The sequence below is a fragment of the Eurytemora carolleeae genome, unplaced genomic scaffold, assembly GCF_000591075.1.
Source record: "Eurytemora carolleeae unplaced genomic scaffold, Eaff_2.0 scaffold382, whole genome shotgun sequence".
NCBI lineage: Eukaryota > Metazoa > Arthropoda > Copepoda > Calanoida > Temoridae > Eurytemora > Eurytemora carolleeae.
Genome location: NW_019396297.1, coordinates 189,410 through 213,143, shown reverse-complemented (window position 1 = coordinate 213,143; position 23,734 = coordinate 189,410). Strand labels below are relative to the sequence as shown.

Sequence of the window (23,734 nt, the reverse complement as noted above, 5' to 3'; positions counted from 1 at the left end):
ACAAATGATCGATAAATGAAAGACAGGATGAATTAATAATTGTAAGGATGAATTAATAATTTAAAGGATGAATTAATAAATAGAAGAGTGAATGAAAGAATGAAATTGATAAATTAATAAATGATAGGATGAATAAATGAATGAAAGGATGAATTAATAAATAAAAGGATGAATTTATGAATGAATGGCTTCTAATTACAGAGTACAGATAATGAATGGATAAGCCTAAAGTCTAATTTAATCGTTGTCTTATTTTAAAGATGACGATTTTAATTAGTACCACTGGCGAAAGGTAAAAATAATCTTCTATATATAAAAGTTTTAATTTCAAACATGTTAAAGATAAATTTCAGACATTACATTTGCATATATGTAAATCATGAATAAGATGTAATTGTAACGTATATGGGAATATATCGTAAGAAAAAAAGAAAATATTGAAATTTTACAGAAATAACAGAAGATTTTTGTTTTTTAGATGTGAAGAGGCAGAAGAGTGTTACAGAATGGAATATCAATGGATGGGGGGTCATGATCCTATCAGGGAACCAAACCAAACAAATCTATTTATTTATCAAAATTACAAGTATTATGCCGCGGATTTATACTTTGAAAATTTTCGCGGATTTTTGTTGAACATTTGCCGGATTTCTTTCAGGATGAATTGCGAATTTTGTTAGATTTAGTTTTCAATTAAATTACGAATGACGCGGCTGAATTAACCTAATTAATTTAAATGTTATCGTTTAATGAAAGATCTATTTTTTATTCAATAAAACAGTGGAAAATATAAAAATACTGTGACATTTCTGAGAACAGATTTTAAACTCTTTATTACAGCACGGCGATATGTTAGAATTGTAACAGTATCTATAATTATCCATTGTTTGATAAAATTTTAAATGATAAACCTGGTAAACCAGACTAAATAAAGGGTATTAATAGATATTTAACAGGCCTAAGTTATGCCTGTGGCGATTCATATTTTGCTTTAATTTATATGTTTGAATGGATGACAGGATTGATTCCAACCTGGCTCATATTGATTTCGACGATTTTAAGAACGAAGATCTTCAAAATGCATTTACCTATTCCGTTCAGAGCATTGTAAGTATAATATATTATATCAGTGTCATTTTAAAAGTTTAGACAATAATTCGCTAAGATTCTTTTGACATTCACTACTTTTTTTATTTTTTCTTCCATAAACTAAACTTTGAATTAATTCTCTAGTAGGTTACTTTAATATAAATATCTGTGAGACCTACTATAATGTGAAATTAAAGAGGATATTTAATTTATTTATTGTGAAAAATCAGATAGTTCTATCAGTAGCTTACAGAATCTACCTATACAGTTAAAAGGGTCGGTGTATATATCACATTCCACAATCGCCATGTTTTATTTTCATTTGACAATTCAAAATCATAGATTGTGTCTTCTTTTAATACCAGAGCTTGATGGGTCCACTGTGTATACATATATTGTATGAAATGGTGTTTAATTATTTTTTTGCTTTGCAGCTTTGTGTTTAAATGGTGAAATTGCAGGTTTGGTCCTTATCCAGAGAACTGTGACTTTTAATCTCAGTTTAACCTATTAAAAATATTTTTCCGTCTTTTCTCCTTTATACTTTTTTCGGCATGGTTTTAAACTAAACAGTAAAAAATGAAAACGCCGTAAGTTCAAAGATTTTTGAATTATAGACCAACACGTGATTGAATTTTATTAGAAGAAATTGACTCCATTTCGCCCTGGTTAGTCCGGGGTAGGGTGTAGTCTCGTACAAGGGGTGTTTTCAAGGAAAATCATGATATTTTCAAATTATAAAGCATTAGGCAATATGCACACTGCACACCAATCCAAAGGTTGCAAGCTGTAACGCAAATAACGATGAGAATTTTGCTAATTTCTTTATCAACAACTAAAGCTAAAGCTAAAAACAAGTGCTGTATAACAGGTCTAAGGCTACAAAAAGAATAGTAGAGTAACTTAGATAAAATAAAGTCCCAAGGGGTATGCGACTCTTCAAAAACAACCCTCTGTCTTTTAACCAGATTCAATTTTTCATGGGAGTCAGGAACTATGTGCACGCTTGCTTGCATATCTTGTGCACGCAGGAAGAATGCTTGCGCGCGTGACACTGACAGGTTTCTTAGTCAATGTTTAAGCGAGAGCATTGCGCACGGAGGAAATGAATTCTTAAACGATAAAGGAAACGTTTATTTCGTTTGAGACGAAAGATCTCACCACTAATAAGCCTCAATATCAATGAGGAAGATATCTTAGAAAATCATCAAGTTTTTAGATAGCAAAATCAAGAATATCTCAATTCCAAACGACTTATAAAAAGGTTTAAAGAGTTCTGAAATGAATCGAGTAAAAAGATTTTTCTTTTTCTTTTTCAAAAAGTATTTTTTTTTTCAGCAATCGAGTAGCTATTAATAAGAAGGATAAGATCTTCAGGACTTTATACCCCCCCCCCCCGGCCGCTTATGATTTGACTGGTCGATTTATTTATTTCAAAGTGTAATAACTTAAAATAAAATGGGGTTACGCGGCTAAAAATGTTTTTAATATCAAGTTACTGAATTAAAACAGGGGGAGGAACTAATTACAAAAATTACAAATTAGGCTATGAAATAAATTTCTAAATGTGAAGAAGTAAATACGGATCATTAATCAAGTAAATGCTGATTATAAAATAAGTAAATACTGAATATAAAAATAAGTTATTACTGATTATAAAATAAGTAAATATATCTAAATACAAAAAACTGAATAAAAAGGATAAAAAATAAATTTCGATTTCACACAAGATTAAGAATTATTTCCATAAAAAGTAAATCATGAAATAATCATTTTTATTTAAATACTTTTTGTCATATTTTGTTGTGCAGAATAAGTTCTTACAACTATGTTTTTGCAAGAAACAATTACACGTTTTACATCTGCAGAATTAGTAATTACGCTACCACATTTCCATAATGACAAAGAAATTAATTTAGCAGACTAGCAAGAAAGATCACTGAGAAACGGAGGGGGACTAAATCACTGGAGGGTGCATGGTGCCCGTTTTAATGTTTAAATCTGATCATTTGCTTCTATAATGATATTTTAGCACATCTAAATATTAACTAAATATTTAACTAAATATTTCACAAAGATGGGGTCTCCAAACGTCGCATTTTAAAATGTTTAAACTTTCGTAGATTTTTAAGTTTCTAATTGTCGGATTTGTTACAGGGTGGGGAAAGTAGCAGTGGTACGGATATGTCTATCTGCAAATCAGAACAGCTTTTCTCTTCATTTAAGGTAAACCCATTTTTCAGAAAAAAATGTATCAAATAGGAGCACATAATTTTATTTGCTTTTTGTTTTACTCAAAATGTAAATAATGCGATGGATATAAATTGATGAATTTAAATTTTCAATTATGCATAGATTATTCAAATATACAATTTAATATTTAATTCAATATTTGGACCCCCCCCCATAACACCTAGACTAGGCTAGGTGTCTAAATATCTGCAATGCACTGATGCATGTCAATAAGTTGTTTGAATTTCAACTGGTTCTTTATATAGTTATATTCAGGGATAAATATATTTATTATAACATTTAAATTTTATTTTGAAAAAAATCCCAATCTTCATTATTCAGCATTTTTAAATGGGCAAGTTTTTTTTTTTAATTTCCATTTTTAATGTAATTTTTTAGAGTTAAATGGTTCGGACATTTTTAAAGTGTGCCATTTCATGTAAATTTACCCCTAAAATTATTTTGGAAAACATATTTAAGATCTCTCAATAAAGTGTGCAACATTTCCCACCTTTTAATTGATTAATTGGTTAATTGGTTAATTGATTAATTGATCAATTGATTAATTGATTAATTGGTTAATTGATTAATCGATTAATTAATCAATTAATTAATTGATTAATTGATTAATTGGTTAATTGATTAATTGATTAATTGATTAATTGATTAATTGTTTAATTGATTAATTGATTATTTGATTGATTGATTAATTAATTAATTGGTTAATTGGTTAATTGATTAATTGGTTAATTGATTAATTGGTTAATTGATTAATTGATTAATTGATTAATTGATTAATTGCTTAATTGATTAATTGATTATTTGATGAATTGATTAATTGGTTAATTGGTTAATTGATTAATTGGTTAATTGATTAATTGATTAATTGATTAATTGATTAATTGATTAATTGATTAATTGGTTAATTGGTTAATTGATTAATTGATTAATTGATTAATTAATCAATTAATTAATTGATCAATTGATTTGTCCTGTTTTTCAGTTTTGTTTTTATTTAGATAAAAGTAAACAAGAACGCGTATACGTTGACCTACAGTGGGTTGGGAGCGTCGATAAATCAAGAGTATCCGAACTCAGGTTCACTTCCAGGTAAAAAAAAAAGGCTGGACCTTTGTAACGTTGAATTTGAATAAAGATTTTCGATTTTTAAAGAGGAAATCAACGTAATTTCAAGGTTTGCTTTTCTGATGTACAATGGTACTCTTTAGATCATATTCTGTGCATGCAACTCTTTAAATGGAGTTCACTTAAAATAACGTTGTTCATACAGCTGTGTGTTTACCAAAAGGGGATCAATTAAAAAAGTGAAATGAAGAATAAATATTTAATAATTTCTTGGAAGAGCAAGAAAGAAGGAAAAAAGTACACTCAATCCATTAGAAGATTGGATCAAGTATATGGATCCAGGAAGAAATATATAAGATCCGCTAGGAGGTGGGATCAACAACATGGATCCAGTAGAAGATTAGATCAAGGAAATGTTGGAGATGGGATCTAAGAAATGGATCCACTAGGAGATATATGGGGTTAAGTAAATGAATCCAGGAGATAGGCTGAAGGAAATGAATTTAGTGGGATTTGAGACCACAGAAATGGAACCAGAAGGAGATGGAATCAAGGAACTCTGGATACAGTAGAAGATAGGATTAAAGAATTATGGATCCAGCAGAAGATGGGTTTAAAGAATTATGGATCCAGTACAAGATGGGATTAAAGATATTGATCCAGTAGAAGATGGGATTAAAGAAATGGATCCAGAAGGAGATCGAATCAAGAATTATGGATCCAGTAGAAGATGGGTTTAAAGAAATGGATACAGTAGGAGATGGATTAAAAAAAAGGATCCAGTATAAGATGGGGAAAAAGATATGGATCCAGTAGGAAATGGGTTTAAAGTAATGGATCCAGTACAAGATGGGATGAAAAATATGGATCCAGTAGGAGATGGGATTAAAGAATTATGGATCCAGTAGAAGATTGGATTAAAGAAATGAATCCAGTACATGATGGGATTAAAGATATGGATCCAGTAGGAGATGGGATAAGGATATAAATCCAGAAAAAAGAAAACCTAAGAAAAAAGTGTTCTCCAAAAACTTTTAGAGAACTAATAAAAGACAGATTTGGCGCAACTGTGTCAGGAAATTCATAAATATCAAGCTTTAGTCTAACGTTTTGCAGTACTAAATCAAATCGTGAATATATTGCGTAAATATACACAATCTTTAAAAATATGTTGAATATATGACCAGATACTGAAAAGTATAAATATGAAACAAAATTACGCATATTGTATTCATTATTCAACTGTATATACATTGAGCCCATAAAACTGTGGAATAGGAAGCCGACTTTTAAACAATATGGTGTGTATTTTATATTGATATAAAGTAAATAGGTTTACTTGTAATCTTACCAAGTGAAATGGGTCTGTGTTCACTGCACAAATGCTGTGTTTAATATTCATATCATAGAACTATTTATAATAATAACTTAAATCTAACAGTTGTCTTCTGTTTCCACAGTTTTATGGGTTCTTAATGTTCACATAATTCATAACCAGTGCACTAGCTAACCAGCGGGATTGGACCAATGAAAGAAACTCGTCGAAGTTAATCCTAAAACTTACACAATAAAATCTGTTGAACTGAAGAATCTGGTCTTCATATGGCGTACATTTTGTAATGTACATTTTTAATATTGGCACTTTTTAAAAGTGCGCTCTAACTTTTGGTAAAGGTACAAAACTGAGTTCGAACACTCTCTTAACTCTTGTAAGATTCTAATCGGTCGGTATAATGTCCTGAGGGCAAAAGGCATATTAATTAAGTTCTAAAATTGAAGGTGTAATTTAGTGTTCCTACTGGCATGTTAAGCAGAATTCTTAAAGTAATATTTTTCTATCAACACAAAATCAACTTTTTGAGACTATGGCTCAGGGCTGCTTTAATATTATTAAGATTAGTTGAAAATGTACATGTTAGTGCTATAATTGTATTGTACTGTGTACAACAATATAAGTAGAACTTGATCTGTATATGCTCTTATAGACACCTTAATCTTTAACATGTTGCCAGTAATTTACTTTACCGGTTTAAACCAATTACCATAATTACAATATTCTGGACAGTATATTCTTAATTAATGGCACCCGCAAAATTCTCAGTTAAAAATGAAAAATGGATAAAAATGTTGTTAAAGAAATTTTTGAAAGAGGAAATGTTTAGAGGTTTCATTAATAAATTTTGTTAGCTCAAACCCATCGATTTAACAGTGTATATCTATTAATAAACAACAGCATTCTCAGCAAAAAATACATTTTAACAGTTTTTTGTGTTCCCCTTTAAACTGGTATCTTGGATGCTGGAGTATAGAGATCAATCATATACTATTCTCATTTGTTGATGTTTTGAATCTTTATTCAACTCTATTCTGACATGTTGGCCAGGAATAAAGAAATAATACAGTTTTTTGGATTCATTTTCACGTTTTACTGAATTTCAAAAATCACAAATAATACGTTAGGTTGAATATCAAAATATCAGGATTTATAGACAAATAAATACGTTAGGTTGAATATCAAAATATGCAGATTTATAGAAGAACAAATACTTAAGGTTTAATATCAAAATTTAGGAAATATGAACTATAAGATTAAATATCAAAATCATATCGGAATTGACGGAATTGGTTCAAATTGATTTGCTTTCATTTAAGATTTAGACTTAATTGTTTAAGGTTTGTTCCAGATTCTTTTACTGAATGCTTTTAGAGGCTTTTAACAACTTTAAATATTTAAAATGTAATCTTTCCATCCTGGAAACAAACACATATATGTTAGATTTTACTTAGACACTTTCACAAACTTATATTCTAAGGCTAACGATCTGAATTTAAAAATACAGTTTTTTAATGTTGGGTTGAAAAAAAGATCCGTACAGTGGTCGTCTCTGGAGTCTTATCCTTTGTGAATAACTCTGTTCATTTACAATACATTCCTTTTCTCATTTTATACATTTGTTTTTCGTCCAAATTTTTCTGAAATGGTGTCAGCTAACCTTAAACTTTCATGTCTTAATAGTTGTTCCTGTTATTTTGCATTGTTTGTTTGTTTGTTTACGTTTATCATGCAGTACAGTTAATGTGTTTTAAACATGCAAACCTTTGTTAATTAGTTTTCCCTCCTAAAATCCTAAAAGTCCACATCCCCCCCTCCCCCTCCCCTCCCCCCTCCCCCAACACATAGACCTAAATCCCTTTATCCTAAATGATGTGGGATGAGAACCTGAGGTTGGACCAAGAACTCTCAAGTTATATCAAATAATCTATCTTTCTATCTATCTATCTATCTATCTATCTATCTATTTACTATCTATCTATTTACTATCTATCTATTTTCTATCCAACTATACAGCAACAATCAGAGCAGCTTCTCAGTTTTCATATTTATTAAATCTATATCTATCTTTCTATCTATCTATCTATCTATCTATCTATCTATCTATCTATCTGCAAATTAATCTAGAAAAAGTTAATTAAAAAATTAAGTTCAGACCATTTTCTCTAATCTTAGATTAGAAAATAAAAAACTTCGTAATTCTTTGTTCTCTTAATTGAACCAAACTAACCTAGATTTAATGATGTGAATAATCTGAACTTTTATTTCTGGGCAATAAATTAGAAGTAAAATGTCAAAGAAAAAAAAGCTTTTATTTCTTAAATAAAAAAAGCTTTCTTGCAAAGAAATAACTGATTTAACGATTAATTGATTGATTGATTGATTAGCGCAAGGATTGATTGATTCGATGATTAATTGATTGATTGGTTGCAGAGGATGGAAAGTACACAACCTGGTCCAACGTAATGAAGCAGAGGTCTGTAGAGAAGGGAGAGAGGACGGACAAGAGGTCCTGGGACAGGCAGAGGGACAAGGACAAGGACAAGGACAGGGACAGCAGGGACAGGTCCCGGCCTGGAGAGGAGAATAATAATAATATGGCGGACTCTACTAGGAAATCAAGGTAAACCAGGAGCATTCTACTATCTACTATTTACTATCTACTATCTACTATCTACTATCCACTATATACTATCTACTATCTACTATCTACTATCTACTATCTACTATCTACTATCTACTATCTACTATCTACTATCTACTATCTACTATCTACTATCTACTATCTACTATTTACTATCTACTTTCTACTATATCTAGAAGTATGCCGAATATAAGCAAGCCCCTCGTAAAGACAGCCTGGGCTGAAGAAGAAAAATTTACAAGGAAAACAAAATTTTCTAAAAACGCTTTGAACTAAAAAAAACTTTAGGAAAGATATGACAAACGCATATTACAGAAACCGCTACATTCGTAAAGCGCGACCTAATGAAATGTTAAACGTTCGCACTAAATCTTTTTAATGATTGAATTATTGAAATGATTAAAATTGGACCTTTTTTAAAACTAACCATGTTTGTTGTTGTTAGTGGAGCTAATTTTTAAGCTGCAATTGCAGGAATAATATTGATTCGCATGAAATAGATAATTCTAAAAATTTAACTTGTATATGTATCATATATATGTAGATATATCATACTAAAAGTTACTCCCACCGTTTACCTGCACTTGAACGTTTTACAAGAAAACTAAATTTTCTTAATTAAAGTCGACCTTCTCAACTCAAAACCATGCTAAGAACATTCCCATGGGTCTCCCGAGTTCCCCCAATTAAAATTTGAGGCAAATTGGTCCAGGGGTTTCTGAGTTATGATCGGACAAGCAAAAAAACAGAGAGAAACAGAGATTAAAACTTTATATATAGATAATATCAAAAATTTGAACAATTTAAAATTTGATATGAAATTGATAAATGGTAACAATATTTTAAAAATGTGAGGCCGGATTAGTTGCTCTGATTTGATAATCAAATCTATTTTATGTAAAATTGTTGGATTTAGGGAGGCAAGTACTGATGAACCTCGTCTATTAAATCTTTATATGAGAGGCAGAGGGGATAGGTACAACTTTTTCAATTTATCTATTTTTCTTGATTATTTATTTATTAAAATGAGATCGGTTGAATCTTTATTATAAAACGCGCGTTATAGGTTTTAATAATTACAACTGGAAGTTTTTTTGATTACATACTTCCTGAAAATGTTTTTGTCACACTTCTTATAAACCTTAAATAAGATTTTAAACAAAATATTAAACGTGCCTAGTCATGTTGCAAATGGGAATTTTATGACAATCTGTGAAATTTTGAATTACGAAATGTGCAAATTCGCAAAATATTCCCACTGTAAATCCGCCAATTTTCTTACAGGAACAGCTGGAACGGCGAAGGAGGGGTTGGCTGGGAGGAGGGAGGGGGGAGGGAGGGGGTTCTTAGCCCTGCTACACTAGGGGGTATGGGGGTGAAAGAAAAGGATGCCATCAATGAATACCTCAGGTATGCTTAGTAAAATAATTTGTTGCATTTGTACGACAAAACTTGTTTTTTTAGAAAATCTCGGTTGACCAGCATTGATGAGCACACTGAAGCAAGCAGTTCAAGTTCTGCTGAAGAATCAACTGTTAGGTAAAAATTTGTTATAAAACAAGCTGGAATGGGCTCCTTTTTCAGTTTTTGCCACGATTAGGTATAATGTAAAGGAATTGAGTCTTTGCCACAAACTCTGAATTTTATATTCTTGCATGTTGTGAGTTGTGACGTATATCTAAACTTTAGATATTTCAAACTATGAATTCTATCATCGATCAAATAACCTAAGTTTTGAAAAAATCCAAGGTTTACACTATTAGGTTGCAAAGATTTAAGGATTAGAAAATTTGAATTTGTGGCAAAAGCTCAATTCCTTTTTTAATCTTCAACTTTGTCAAAATAAATATCGTTCCACATTGGCTTTATATACGTAATTTCAAGTGACCCCTCCATTTATAGACGTAATTTCAAGTGACCCTCCATTTAGCATTTATAGACGAAATTTCAATTAGGTAACCGTCTATTTAGAATTTATAGACGTAATTTCAATTAAGTGACCCTTCATTTAGAATTTATAGGCGTAATTTTAAATAAGTGACCCTCCATTTAGAATTTATAGACGCAATTTCAACTAGGTAACCCTCTATTTAGAATTTATAGACGAAATTTCAATTAAGTGACACTCCATTTAGAATGCGGAATGTTCCATTCACAACGTTATACTACACACAGCTTTATCTGAGAAACAATGAGAAAGATCTCGTTGTTTATCTATCCTAAAAGTGTTGAATTCTAAAAATTTTCTTTATTATATCTGATTCATTAGTCACTTTTACAAAGAAACGAAAATGAAAAATTAACCTAAACTACGTCTACAGTTCCTTTAAAGTTCTTTTTCTTAAAATACTGTTAGAAAAGAACAATTATAATATCGTTATGGTTGTTTAGACCAATTCCAACACCTCGACAGCGGAGCATTACCTCGATGAGTACCACACCCTCTGTACAAGGTACCTCCCTGCAGAGTGGACCGCCCCGGAGCACATCTCCTTTCAACCAGACAAGCTCCTCCCCCTCCATGCAGGGTGCATCCTTCATCTCCAAGAGAAGATCAGGAAATTTCCCAGAATTAGGTGAGATCTATAATTTACAAAAACAAAACATAACCCAGAGTGTAAACACAGTTCAGGCAAAGTCTAGGATTCCTTTATGGGCTTGGCTAGATTCCTAGGTTTAGCCACAGATATTCCACTGTGATTTAAAGGTCCCAACCTCTCAAGCAAAAATCGATGAAATTTTAGTAAGTAAGAGCGACAAAATCAAAGCCCTTGACGTTGCGACACTTTAAAATCGACCCTGTCTTAAAACTTTATGGAACTTTTTATAAGCTGGCTGAATCTATGTGAGCTTCACGTGGAAGGCTAAACATGAGCCGTAGAATTTAGTTCAGAGTTAGTCAAATTTTGTAATTATCTGATTTAAGACTTAAAGCCCTCATCTTTAAAGTTTGTACACTGTAGAGTTCAGCTGGATCAAAAAAAAATCCAAGCTTAGGAAAGAAACTCAATTAATTTCAAATACATTAAATTCTTCTGGAGGGTTTTCTTGGCAATTTTAAAATGAAATTTAATTTTTTATTCCTTATATATAACCTGATGTTGTAAGTTTGTAACCCTTTAATATTTCAAATACCAACATTTGCTAGATCAAATAGTTAAAACATCGAAGGTAGCCTGGAAACCTTGGTCTTATCAATAATGTGGAAGATATTTTAGTTTTTTTAGGATTGAAATGTATTTTTTTCATGCAGCAGAAATGCACGCAAATCATTTTTGTAGAGAAACCAATATTTAAAATAATCAATTTTCAAAATTAGAAACATTAATTTAAAATTCTTACTTGATCAGTAAGGGTACAGTTGTGAATCATGGATTGCCATGTTTGTATGGAGGGTCAATTAAAATTATGCTAGCAGTCTCTTTAAGACATGAATTAATTGTTCAAGGTTGGCGCGGTCAGACTTTAGGTTGAATTTACTTTTACTAAAGGGTCAGAGGTGCATGCAGAGTTATCTTAAATTTACTATCTGAAAATTTCAATTGTATATTTTTTCATTATGTTAATTTGGTTAAAAAGCTCTGCAGTATTAATATTTTTTTTTAGGTTTTTTGACATTTTCTAAAGAAACAGTTTATAAATTGGTATTTCAAAACTGTTGTGTTTTAAGGCATATAAAAAATATGTTTATATAAGCAGATATGTTCCCCTTAAAAATAATGGTAACAAAGAGTAAAAATTTTAACCTTAGACACTGAATACCTTTTTGAATCGTTTCTTATAATCTTTGGGTGGACTTTCAGTATAAATCTCTGGGGTTTTAAACTTTATAATCAGGGCAATCCAACTAAAAGTATACATATATCTATAACAGTGAAATGTGGATATCGAGCTAGGTCGCTCAACCTTGACACCAACTCAATCAAAAGTTTAGCCCTTAGATTGAACAGTTATTTCAGCTTTTCAATCTACATTAATTAAATATCAGCAAAATTATATTTTGATCTTTAGATCTCTAATTCCCACACACTTTTCATAACTTTAAAAATCTTTAAATTTTTTAATCATTAGAATTTTAAATTTAAATTTAAAATACTTTTAGATCAAATTGATTTGCTTTCATTTANATGAAGAGAAAAATCTATAAATCTCTGGAACTAAAAATGTTGATACATTAATTTGCTTGCACTGTAATTTGTAAACAATTCTTTGTTTTTTAATAATTCGCAGATATGGTTCACATGTCAATTGATGTTTTTTTTAGATTTTTTGGAGGACGACTGCGCTCTCTGGGACGCATTTTTTACCAACAGTAGGACAGGAGGAAAACATTCAAGCGTCCTCCGTCCTCAACTACCAGTGGAGGATTATCTCAGGCAGATTATTCAATAATAATAATTTTTTTTAATAATCATACTTTTCATAATCATATTTTCAATAAATCATTTTTTTTCAATATCATGTTTTTCTATATCATATTTTTCAATATTATTTTTTTCAATATCATATTTTTCAATATCAAATTTTTCAATATCATATTTTTCAATATCATATTTTTCAATATCATATTTTTCAATATCAAATTTTTCAATATCACATTTTTCAATACCATATTTTTCAATATCAAATTTTTCAATATCATATTTTTCAATATCATATTTTTCAATATCAAATTTTTCAATATCATATTTTATGTACAATCAGATTGCAAAAATATAGGGATAATAAAATCAGAGTTTGGTTCAAAGACTCGAGTCCTATCTTGTATCCCTAATTTTGGTTGTGAATGAGCACAGGCCGGGGTTGATGCCAGCAAAGTCTCAAATGTTCTAAATATTGATTTTTTACAAGAATACTGTACACTTGAGAGAGTTGATTTGAACAGGTGTATTATTATTATTATTGAACCTGATTATTACAGACGGGCTGGATCTGCTTCGGTTAGGGACGTCAAATCTCTAAGGTAATGAAATTACCATATTTGGACCAAACTGGTCGATAAAACATCCATGCTTATTCTTTATACTACACACACTGGCCTCATTGATCTAGACAATCCTGGACAAAGTGAATTAAAAATTAATAATTTTAATGTGATTTTTTCAGGGTTCTTCTTCCGGTCTCTCAAAAACATTTGCTTCCCTCAAAACAAACCAAATCTCCAATAGCCCAGGTAAAGTTTAAAACCCCCCTGGATTTATAATACTTAACTATCCCTTGGGATAAATAATCAAAATAACATCCCGCTCTGAGAAGATTTCTGACGTGAATTATCATTTTAAAAAATGAATACTTTTTAAAAAAGTTAAAATAATTATAAATCCATCTGAAACGATTGATGAGGGAGTAAAATTAGAACATTAAACAAATTCAGTTTTCTCATAAGAATCAAGAGACAAAATTTGGTGTTTAAAAGTATCTTAGAATTTTCTCAATATTTAGAGAATATTATAATGCAGAAATGTAATTTTCTGAATTTTCTATTTTTTGAGACTTGAATATGTGTGAAAAATTTCTCTACGTCTTATTATGTTATCATGTTTACACTATTTTTTAAGTAGAAAATTCCATAAAAAAGCTCGACAGAGAGAATTTATGACGGAATAACATAAGTGTATATAGTTGCATGTTTTATTATAATCAAGGAGAATTGAATAGAAGGAGGGGGCAATAGTGTTTCCGTACACTTTGCTGTGACGTATTTGGACTGCTGAAGAACTAGTTTTTGTGTAACAACAAAAATAAAGATTGTAAACAATAACACAAATGATAAACAGACATCTGGCGCATCTCTGGCGTTAGATGAAGATTCACCAGCAGGGTTGTACGGAAACTCTATCGCCCCCTCCTTCTATTCAAATCTCCTTGATTATAATTATCTATACAGATCCTTGGTAAAATACCTCTACATCGTTGGTTCAGACAAAAACAGGCAGGACACGCAGTACATTAATATGCAGTACATATATATATGCAGTATATTGTACACCAGCATGTACTTGGACTGCAGCTAACACACGCACTTGTAAACAAAGTTGCATTTTATCTTAAAACTACAATTTTTTTGCGCTTTCTAAGATTACTTGTTAATGCGTTGAAAATTTAATTTTCAAATGCTCAACAATTTTCCGCACAAATAGAAAACATGTTTTGCAACAATTAAAAATTGCCCAGCTAAAAGTACTGCAGTTTTGAAATTAAGGTTCTTTAAGTGATTTTTATAATATACAGCCTACAGGGTCGGTCGCAAAGATGAATAACAAAATATTGAATTTCCCTGTATCTTCTAAAATATTTGAACTACATGTCTGAAATTACATATTTGAAAAGCTGTTGAAAATAAAGATTTCAAAACGTATGTCGCATGCTTCAAAATTTTTGTTATTCAAAATTTTCCTTTTTTAAATTAAAATTTTTACTGTTTTTAAAGATGAAACTTTTTTTTTCAGAAATGCATGAACGTAATTATATGATGAGATGAACACTTTACAGATATAAAAAAATTATAAAGGCTAAAAAATATTTTTATCAAATATTTTTGTTTAGGTGTGTGAATCTCTGTCGAGGCTGAATACTAGTCAATATACTCCTGAAAAGGTATTAAAATGATTTCAAAACCATAACAGGACTCGTGGGCGTAACACAAAGTACAAAGAAAGGAACAATGAGGAAGAAATCTTCATTTTTTCCAGACTTAAAAAGTGTATAGTTCTAACAATTTCCTTCATTATCTCTGATGCATAAATCCGCATTAATTGCATCATTGTGAACCGGACTTGCCAATCTATGAGTGGCCGGGAGGTCTACAGTCCTTTTAAATACTATTTACTTGTGCTTAAAAATAACGTTTAGGCAAATAATTTGATTTTTCGCCATGAATTCCTACATCTCTGTAACCTGATATTTAACTATTTGAACCTGATCTAGCAGATTCATGGTTTAAAATACTAAAGAAAACATCAGGTTGCAAAATTACTTTTGTCGAGAAACCAGTTCCTCTTTAGTTCCTAGCATGCAACAATTTAGTAAGGGGAAATTTCTAGCCGTAAAGTATTTCTAGTTCTAATATCCCATTTTAGCCATTATTTCGAGGTTATTGAGAACAAAAGCTAAATAAACACAAACTAAAGTTGGCATATTACAATTAACAAGTTAAAAAAAAGTTACAGTTAATTTGATTGACATTGACTTAAATTTTAAAAAAGCAACGTAAAAATTATTTTTCTCTTCTAGGAGTGCGGAGGCTCTGAGACCCTTCCATTAGAAGTTGTTAAGGTAATAATAGTTATTTTTAATATTATTTATTGTTCATTATTATTATTATTATTATTATTATTATTATTATTATTATTATTATTATTATTATCTAGGTTAAGGAGGCCTGGGCCCCCCAGCCTGAACATATACAGGCGTATATCAAACACTGGCAAAGGTAAAAAAACGCTGGTTTAATAATTGATTTATTTGCTAAATTATTATTCTCTGTAATGGTTGTAATTAAATATAATGTTTGTAAATAATAAATATGAATTCCGCAGCCCTTTTCAAATAGTAATAATTTTACCTTTTTTAATGTTTCTTTCGCACTGAATCTAGACAACTATGAAAGTTTGTCATAAAAGGAATTGAGTCTATGTCACAAACTATAATTTTCTAATCTCTAAATCTTTGCAACCCAATGCCGTAGACCTTAGATATTTCAAATTAAAAATTCTGTTAAATGAAAGAATCTAAGTTTGAAATATCAAAGATTTTCACCATCAGGTGGAAAAAATATAGGTATTAGAACATCAGAGTTTGTACAAAGACTCATTCCTTTTTAGACAGATCTCGACTTGAATGCGTTGCAACGGCTTAGGCTTGGGGTTTACCTCACCAACTCAGTTATACTTTATTTTGTAGTCCTAGACATTAATATTTTAAAATTGCAGAGCGCTTATTATCAGCTAAAGTATAAAAGAAGTAACTGGCATAATACTACACGGTTTTATGGCAAAACATTTCTAATTACATAATAAAAAGCGTTATGCATATTTTCCAGTTTTCGTCATAAGTTTTCAAAAAAAATGATTCAACAAAAATGTTTATTCCAATCATGCATTAACCTTCTCTAATGGCGTTTATCAGATACAAGTAAAAACTAACAAACGAGACAAAAATACAAATGCAAATCAATTTAACTTGCAATAAGTTGTAATGTAACTAAATCGGAGGGGAAAACTTTTGAAAAGGGATTAGCTTCAGCTACAGAACTTAACATTCACTGCACAAACTTTTAAATCAAAGTTTAATTCCTTAAATCGGAGAAAGATTTCTATTCCTGAATCAATGAAAGTGGTATTGTATATGGTCAAACCGTCGCAAGGGATAATTTGCCCTCACACTAAACTAAGCTATTGGGATAGGTAAAATACTAGGATAGGCCGGGTACTGTTAAAGTCACGTCATCAAAGTTAAAACCAGGCCGGCACAAGGGGTAGGTACGGTTCCAATTCAAATAGACCCTAGTCCACCGTGCTCAGGTCTGATGGATCCGAATGGAGAATTTATCGAAATCTCAAGAAATCATTTGTTTTTAAATCCAACAGAGGAAACCCAAGCAGCCAGAAAATAAACTTGTATCCCTTTGTTGGATATTATATACTGTATCTTTATGTCTCTATATATCTTTATCCTTTATCTGCATTATTTCCTAGAGCCATAGAATTAATAAGTTTATTGATATACACAGAAAAATAACGTTTTCTTGATGTACACAGAAAAAATAGCGTTTTCTTGATATACACAGAAAACCCGTTTTCTCGATGTACACAGAAAATAACGTTTTTTGATGTATATAGCAAAAATAACGTTTTCTTGATATACACAGAAAAAAACGTTTTCTTGATATAAACTGAAAAAACGTTTTCTTGATATACACAGAAAAAAACCGTTTTCTTGATAAACAGAAAAAAAAACGTTTTCTTGATCACAAAAAAAAATTTCTTGACATATACAGAAAAAATAACGTTTTCTCGATATATACAGCAAAAATAACTTTTTCTTGATATACACAGCAACAATAAAGTTTTCTTGATATACACAGAAAAAAAAACGTTTTCTTGATATACACTGAAAAAAACGTTTTCTTGATATACACTGAAAAAAAACGTTTTCTTGATATACACAGAAAAAAAAACGTTTTCTTGATATACACCAAAAAAAATTTTCTTGATATATGCAGAAAAAATAACGTTTTCTTGATATACACAGCAACAATAAAGTTTTCTTGATATACACAGAAACAATAAAGTTTTCTTGGTATACACAGAAACAATAACGTTTTCTTGATATACACAGAAAAAATAACGTTTTCTTGATATGTACAGCAAAAAGCATGCAACTCAATAAAATCGGTAAAAGTCAATTTTAAATAATATTAAAACAAAATTATTTGTATTTGATTATTGATTATTGTTGTAGGTTATTTACATATTTGTTTTGAGAGTATCCATACAAACGATACATACGCATCGCGTCGTAGCAATTTCTTTATTTTAGTCCTTATTGCAATAAACACCAACATTTTAATATATAAAATGAAGAGACGTGTGTTAGAATGTGTAATGCTACGTAGTTTTAATTCTATTGCGTTTAAAACATATGTTTTTTTGATGTATTTATTTACAAATATGTCATTTTGGTGTAATAATAAGATCTTATAAATGCTTCATTTCTTTAAAAACTTTTAAGAGATTTAATTTCAAGGGGAACGCCCGAATCACGACGGTACCATTAAAACTAATGTTATCTGAGCAATAATGTGGAAGATATCGTAGTTTTTCTTACTTGAAAAGTGTTAAGATTCGAAGAGATCTATTGTTATTCTGTTATAAAAATCCGTAAGTCACACTTATAGATAACCTCAATTGAAATAACAAATTGTCAAAGTTAAAAAACAGGGATATCTCATTCAGTCTTGATCGCACAAAACTTTTCAGAGTATACCTCGCTCATCTATATCATCTATATCATCTATATCATCTATATCATCTATATCATCTATATCATCTATATCCAAAATAAGAGGATTAGTCTGAAAATCAAAAGTTTCCACGGTAAATATTCAGATTAAGGGATCGGGATTACGGGTTTACCAATTCTAAAGTTTTCAGCTCTGGTGGGAATACTTTTTAATTTTATCAAAATAATGTTAAAACCTTTTCCAGGGAGAATACTGGGGACAATAACCTAAACCTGGTGAACAACAACGAGAGGTCCAGGGACGAGATGAAAGAGGACGAGGGACGACAGAGTAGAACAAGGACGACAAGTGTACAGAGACGACTGAAGAGTGAGGAGAAGACTATGAAAAGAAGAAGTTATCATCCACAGGATGGGTTGTCCCAGGTTTATAAACTAAACCTATAGTCAGGGGGGGGTAGGAAGGGGAAGATAAATGCAGGATAAAAGAGAGGGGGGGGAAGAGGCACTGTTGCCATTTTTATCTTCTTCTCTTGTTGCCATTTTTATCTTCTTCTCTTGTTGTCATTTTTATCTTCTTCTATTGCTTTCTTCTTCTCTTGTTGTCATTTTTATCTTCTTCTATTGCTTTCATTTTATCTTCTTCTCTTGTTTTCATTTTTTATTTGGAAAATCTTTCTCTGCTGGAATAATGATAATGTTAACATATGGTAGATAACTGCTAAAAATGTTGAATTCAATAAAAAATTGAACTATGCATGTCTGGTTGAACCGACAAACTAACTCAGTTTCTTAATCATTTACTTTTAGTTATTAATGAGTCCAGGAGATGTAAGACTCAGTTCCTTTAAAACAACATCCTTTCCAAAGGTACAATTAAAGATTGAAGAAATATGCAGTTTTTATGTTTGTTTTAGATTTATTTTTATCGTTTTTATTTCTAGTCTGGAAGTCAAGGAAACCTGTGTGATTCATGGTCAGATACTAATCTTAGTCCAGCCCAAGATACAGGAACAGGTACAGGTACAAGTACAGGTACAGGTACAGGTACAGGTACAGGTACAGGTACATCTTATATTTACTATAGGACGGAAGGACCGGAGTATATCAGCTGAATATCCTTTTATCCCATCTTATATTTACTATAGGACGGAAGGACCGGAGTATATCAGCTGAATATCCCTTTATCCCATCTCTATCCTTTAATCCTCATCAGCAAAATATCAACTTTGATCTCACACATAAACGAGGTAGGTTTGTCACAGTTTTTAGTGTTTAGAACAAATTTCCCCTTAATTTGAAGATCGGCATGTACTATTCACAAGTGTACTCTTTCGATCTGTATAATCTGATCAATTGTGAAATAATTAGTTTTTTTAACTTGAAAAAGTTAAATTCTGACTCCATTTTTCTGTAAACAGAAATTCTTTTCTAAAGAAACTACAACTGAAAATAACCAATTTAAAGAACGATTAACATGAATATCTCATTCCTTCTAGATCAGGCAAAGCTTTTAAGGGTACCGTTGTGAATTGTACCTGCCACGATGCAAATTTAGAGTTACGGTCACGTTAAAATACGTTTACAATTCCTTTAAATTGGAAAAATGAGTTTAAATCTTTTTAACATTATTAACATTTTAATGATCAAAAGCTCCGAGATAAGACATATGAGAATAGATAATTTTCCCGCAAAGAGAGAATTAGTTGAATTCATCCGGTTCATTCAAAATGTCCAAGTTCAGACAACATTTAAAATCCAATTTTGAATTCTTTTTTTAGATTATATAAAAGTTAAATCTTCAGAATGGAAAAAATTGGGCACAAAATTTATTTTATTTTGATGTAGAACTTTGTAAATTTATTTGACAGAATAAAATATTGATTAAAGTTATAAGTTTTGCAAAATTTGCTCTCATTTTGCACAGAAATGCTGAAATATAAAACTTTCTATAACCTAAGGCATCCTTTTTCCACTAATTTCATAAAAGATAAAATTTTAATGTTAAAAAGACACCAAGTCCCTTAGTTCTTGTTAAATAGGTTTTGAATTTTCTAGGCTTATTTCAAAACTTGTATACAGCTGTAGAACGACTACTAATGTTCCAGGTAACTATTGAAGAAAAAAATGTCTTTTAAAAATAATTAAGGATTTTTTTTACTTAAAAAAAATCTAATTAAATCTCTGTATTTGATTAATCAAAGATAGTAAAATGTGATGAATTCCAATTAAAAGAAAACCTTTCAATCCAATAAATTTTTTTAAACAAGTTTGGGTTTAGAGAATTGTTGAAAATACGACCATAGTGTCCTCATTTTTTAAGATTTTCTTCACGAACTTACTTTGTGAAATATTTAGGACCCATCCCCGTCCTATTCTAACCGATCAGCTGCTCGTTGTGTCCTGCTTCATGAGTTCTGTCCTGCTCTTCATGCAGTACTAGAGGACGGTCTAAAGGTAATATTCGTCCTCTAAGTGTATAATCGTTCTCTAATTGTGTTTCGTCCTAATGCTACAAGAAAACAGTAACTTAGTTAGCTTAACCTTACCATGATTGAACTAATTTTATCTAATATAAATTGGGACCTCATATGATTTTGCTCTCAGAGTTGAGAGTGGAGAGTGATACATGTCCATAGTCTAAACTCTAACTTGTCAAAGCTAGCTCATTGTAGAAATTAATCCTCTAACTTTAATGGTCAGGGTGCTCATAGGGAGGGTTTTAAAAAAGTTAAAAAAGTAAATCGGAAAAATGTTGATTTTTACTTTGACAATTATTAACATGTGTAACATGTTATGACATTCATTTTTAAAGGGCTTTTTAATTAAATAAATAAATTATAGATCTGTGGCTTTATTGATGAAAAAGTTTGTAAAAACCGTCCTCGATCCACCCCATGGCCTATGCATCAAAAATAAATTGCAAAATATTTTCACAACTATGAAGTTTAAAACGTGTAGAAGTTTGAGCGTTCTAGTAAGCCGTTTTTAATTTAAGCACCCCCCCCCCCAATCGTGATAGGGTTAAAATGAAAAGCTTTTATTGTCGTTCTTATTGAATTAAGGAACATTAATTTTTTAATTTAAATCTTATGTTTGTCTGACTTACTGTCTAATAATATTCATATTTCACTTGTACTGCGGTTTAAGTTTCCTGCAGTCATTTCTCTCCATTCTTTTTTTATGCTCTTTCACGTGTCATATTTCTCCGGAGGGGAGGAGGTTGAAACTAGTGTGTGAGTTAATCTATCTATCTATCTATCTATCTATCTATCTATCTATCTATCTATCTATCTATTTATCTATCTATCTATCTATCTATCTATCTGTAATTCAGGAGGAAGTAATCACATCGTTTGGTCGGATGAAAACCAGTGTTTGGAGAGTGATAGAGGCGATAATTCAGGTACTATATTTCTATTAGTTCTTCATGCTTTATAATTTAGGCTATATGATTGGCAACTTTTTATTTTTATTTTCTTCTTAGAGTTCTATCCAGTGTGGGGTAGGGTCCATATAGATCCAGCCTGCTATGAAAAGTTGCATTAAATTTACAAGACTGATTCGAATTTAAAGTGTCGCATCGGTTTAGGCTTTTATTTTACTGCTCTAACACACTAAGTACTTTTTTTCTTAGTACTTTACATTTACTTTTTATAGTCCTGTACATTTACTTTTTTAAAACTTTGAACTTATGAATCCCTTTTTTATCCTGTAGTTTTAAAGAATAATTGGATCACTGTCAGGGGTTATCATGCATGTTATATGTAGCTCTAGATTACTAGATGTTCAATTTAATAGAGATTTCATTTTCATAAAGATTATATATAAATAAAGGAGCTGCTGCCAAATATGTGGAAGACCAGAAATTGATGGCAAATAAAAAATGTTTTCAAAATTTCGCGTCAAAAGGAATTTGAGGGCCACAAAATTTTCAAATTTTTCTCAAAAATATAAATTTTTGCAGGTTTTCCTTATTAGTGGATTTTCCCCTTTTTTAATGAAAAATATAAATTTTGGCAAGCATTCGTTTAAGGGAATGTAGAGAGCAGTGAGTTTCTAGACTTTTCTTTACATCTCAAAAATAAAACTTCAGTTTTTTTATCAATTGTAAAAGTGTTCATAGATTGATATTGACCTAACCTAAACTAACCAATTATTATTTTTTGTTGATAAAAGAAGAAAATTAGCCCATTGTACAGTTTTTTTTATATATTTTTGCATCAATAAGTTGTCTAAGTTCCCTATTTTTTAATTTGATTCGCCAGATTTCCCCAAGTTTAAGCTTTTTACGTTTGCCCGGGGTCAAAGTTCTGCCTGTTTAGGCTGGTCCCGGTCAGCGGGCAACCTGTGACCTGGTGATGCTCCTCAACACAAAATTTTCCTCGGAGGAGGATTTCAAGAAGTTCTCTGGATTCATCATCGGCATGCTCAAGTAAACAGACTTTAAACTTTTTCATTTATCACCCACAGACTAGATACACACAGACTAGATACACATAGACTATAGATACACATAGACTAGATACAGATAGACTAGATACACATAGACTAGATACACATAGACTAGCTCTCACAGGCTAGACACACACAGACTAAATACACACAGACTGCTCATATGCTCTCACAGGCTAGGCACAGCAGGCCTATTGTTGACCCGGCAAGGCATGATACACTTCCATGAAAGGGGGGTTGACTGCCGTCAAACGGCCAGTTGTTGCATATAATACCCATTCAGGAGTTAAATTTTACAATTTTTAAAGAAATCCTGTAACTTTAAACAAAAAATACAAAATTTATTATTTTAGTTTATTACTCAAGGTTCTGTATTTTGTATCCAAAGGATCCTTAAATATCCCTAAATACAGACGTCTGTTAATTGGTCGTGTACTACAGTTGTACACAATGGTACCTGTTGTAGAAAATATCGCATATTCTAGTCTTTAATAGATCTCTGTACTCTCTTCTTTCTGTATCTACCATTTACAAAACATCTGATTAATATGCCAAGAGTTGTAATTCGTGTCAGATTTTTTAAACAGGTTTCGTCAACAACTAAATGTAGAGTTTTACTATTTTGAATATCCAGATCCTAATTTACCAAGCTATATTTTTTAATATTGGAGAAAAAATGGCCTGTGTTCAAATTCCGTCCTAAATAAGACTTGTTTTTTATTTCTTTTTTAGACGCGGTTGCACAGTCAATTCAAATTTTATAGTATTGCAAACTTAATATATAAGATAATAAATCAAAGATTGTTACAAATTAAATAATCTAATGCATGCTTAGTAAATCTTTCTTAAATCGTTTAAATCGGTTGTAAATGGTTTTTCTTTTTTTTTAAAACTATAGAATTGTAGAAAATTAATAATAATAATAATAATAA

General features: G+C 30.7%; 1 protein-coding gene across 1 annotated transcript; it reads left to right on the top strand.

The window, feature by feature from the left end:
* The first annotated feature begins 180 nt into the window (after positions 1-180).
* LOC111700428 (uncharacterized) lies at positions 181-22,808 on the top strand. The gene is made up of 26 exons (XM_023471326.1): positions 181-292; positions 479-544; positions 1,020-1,107; positions 3,247-3,315; positions 4,341-4,431; positions 8,174-8,363; positions 8,561-8,626; positions 9,301-9,360; positions 9,669-9,794; positions 9,849-9,923; positions 10,776-10,960; positions 12,649-12,760; positions 13,306-13,347; positions 13,491-13,557; positions 14,272-14,316; positions 14,931-14,981; positions 15,618-15,659; positions 15,755-15,816; positions 18,593-18,773; positions 19,158-19,217; positions 19,292-19,364; positions 19,496-19,597; positions 20,406-20,455; positions 20,706-20,804; positions 21,685-21,753; positions 22,673-22,808. The coding sequence occupies exons 1-26, from the start codon at positions 261-263 to the stop codon at positions 22,784-22,786; spliced, it is 2,217 nt and encodes a 738-aa protein (XP_023327094.1). The 5' UTR covers positions 181-260; the 3' UTR covers positions 22,787-22,808.
* Positions 22,809-23,734: the final 926 nt, after the last annotated feature.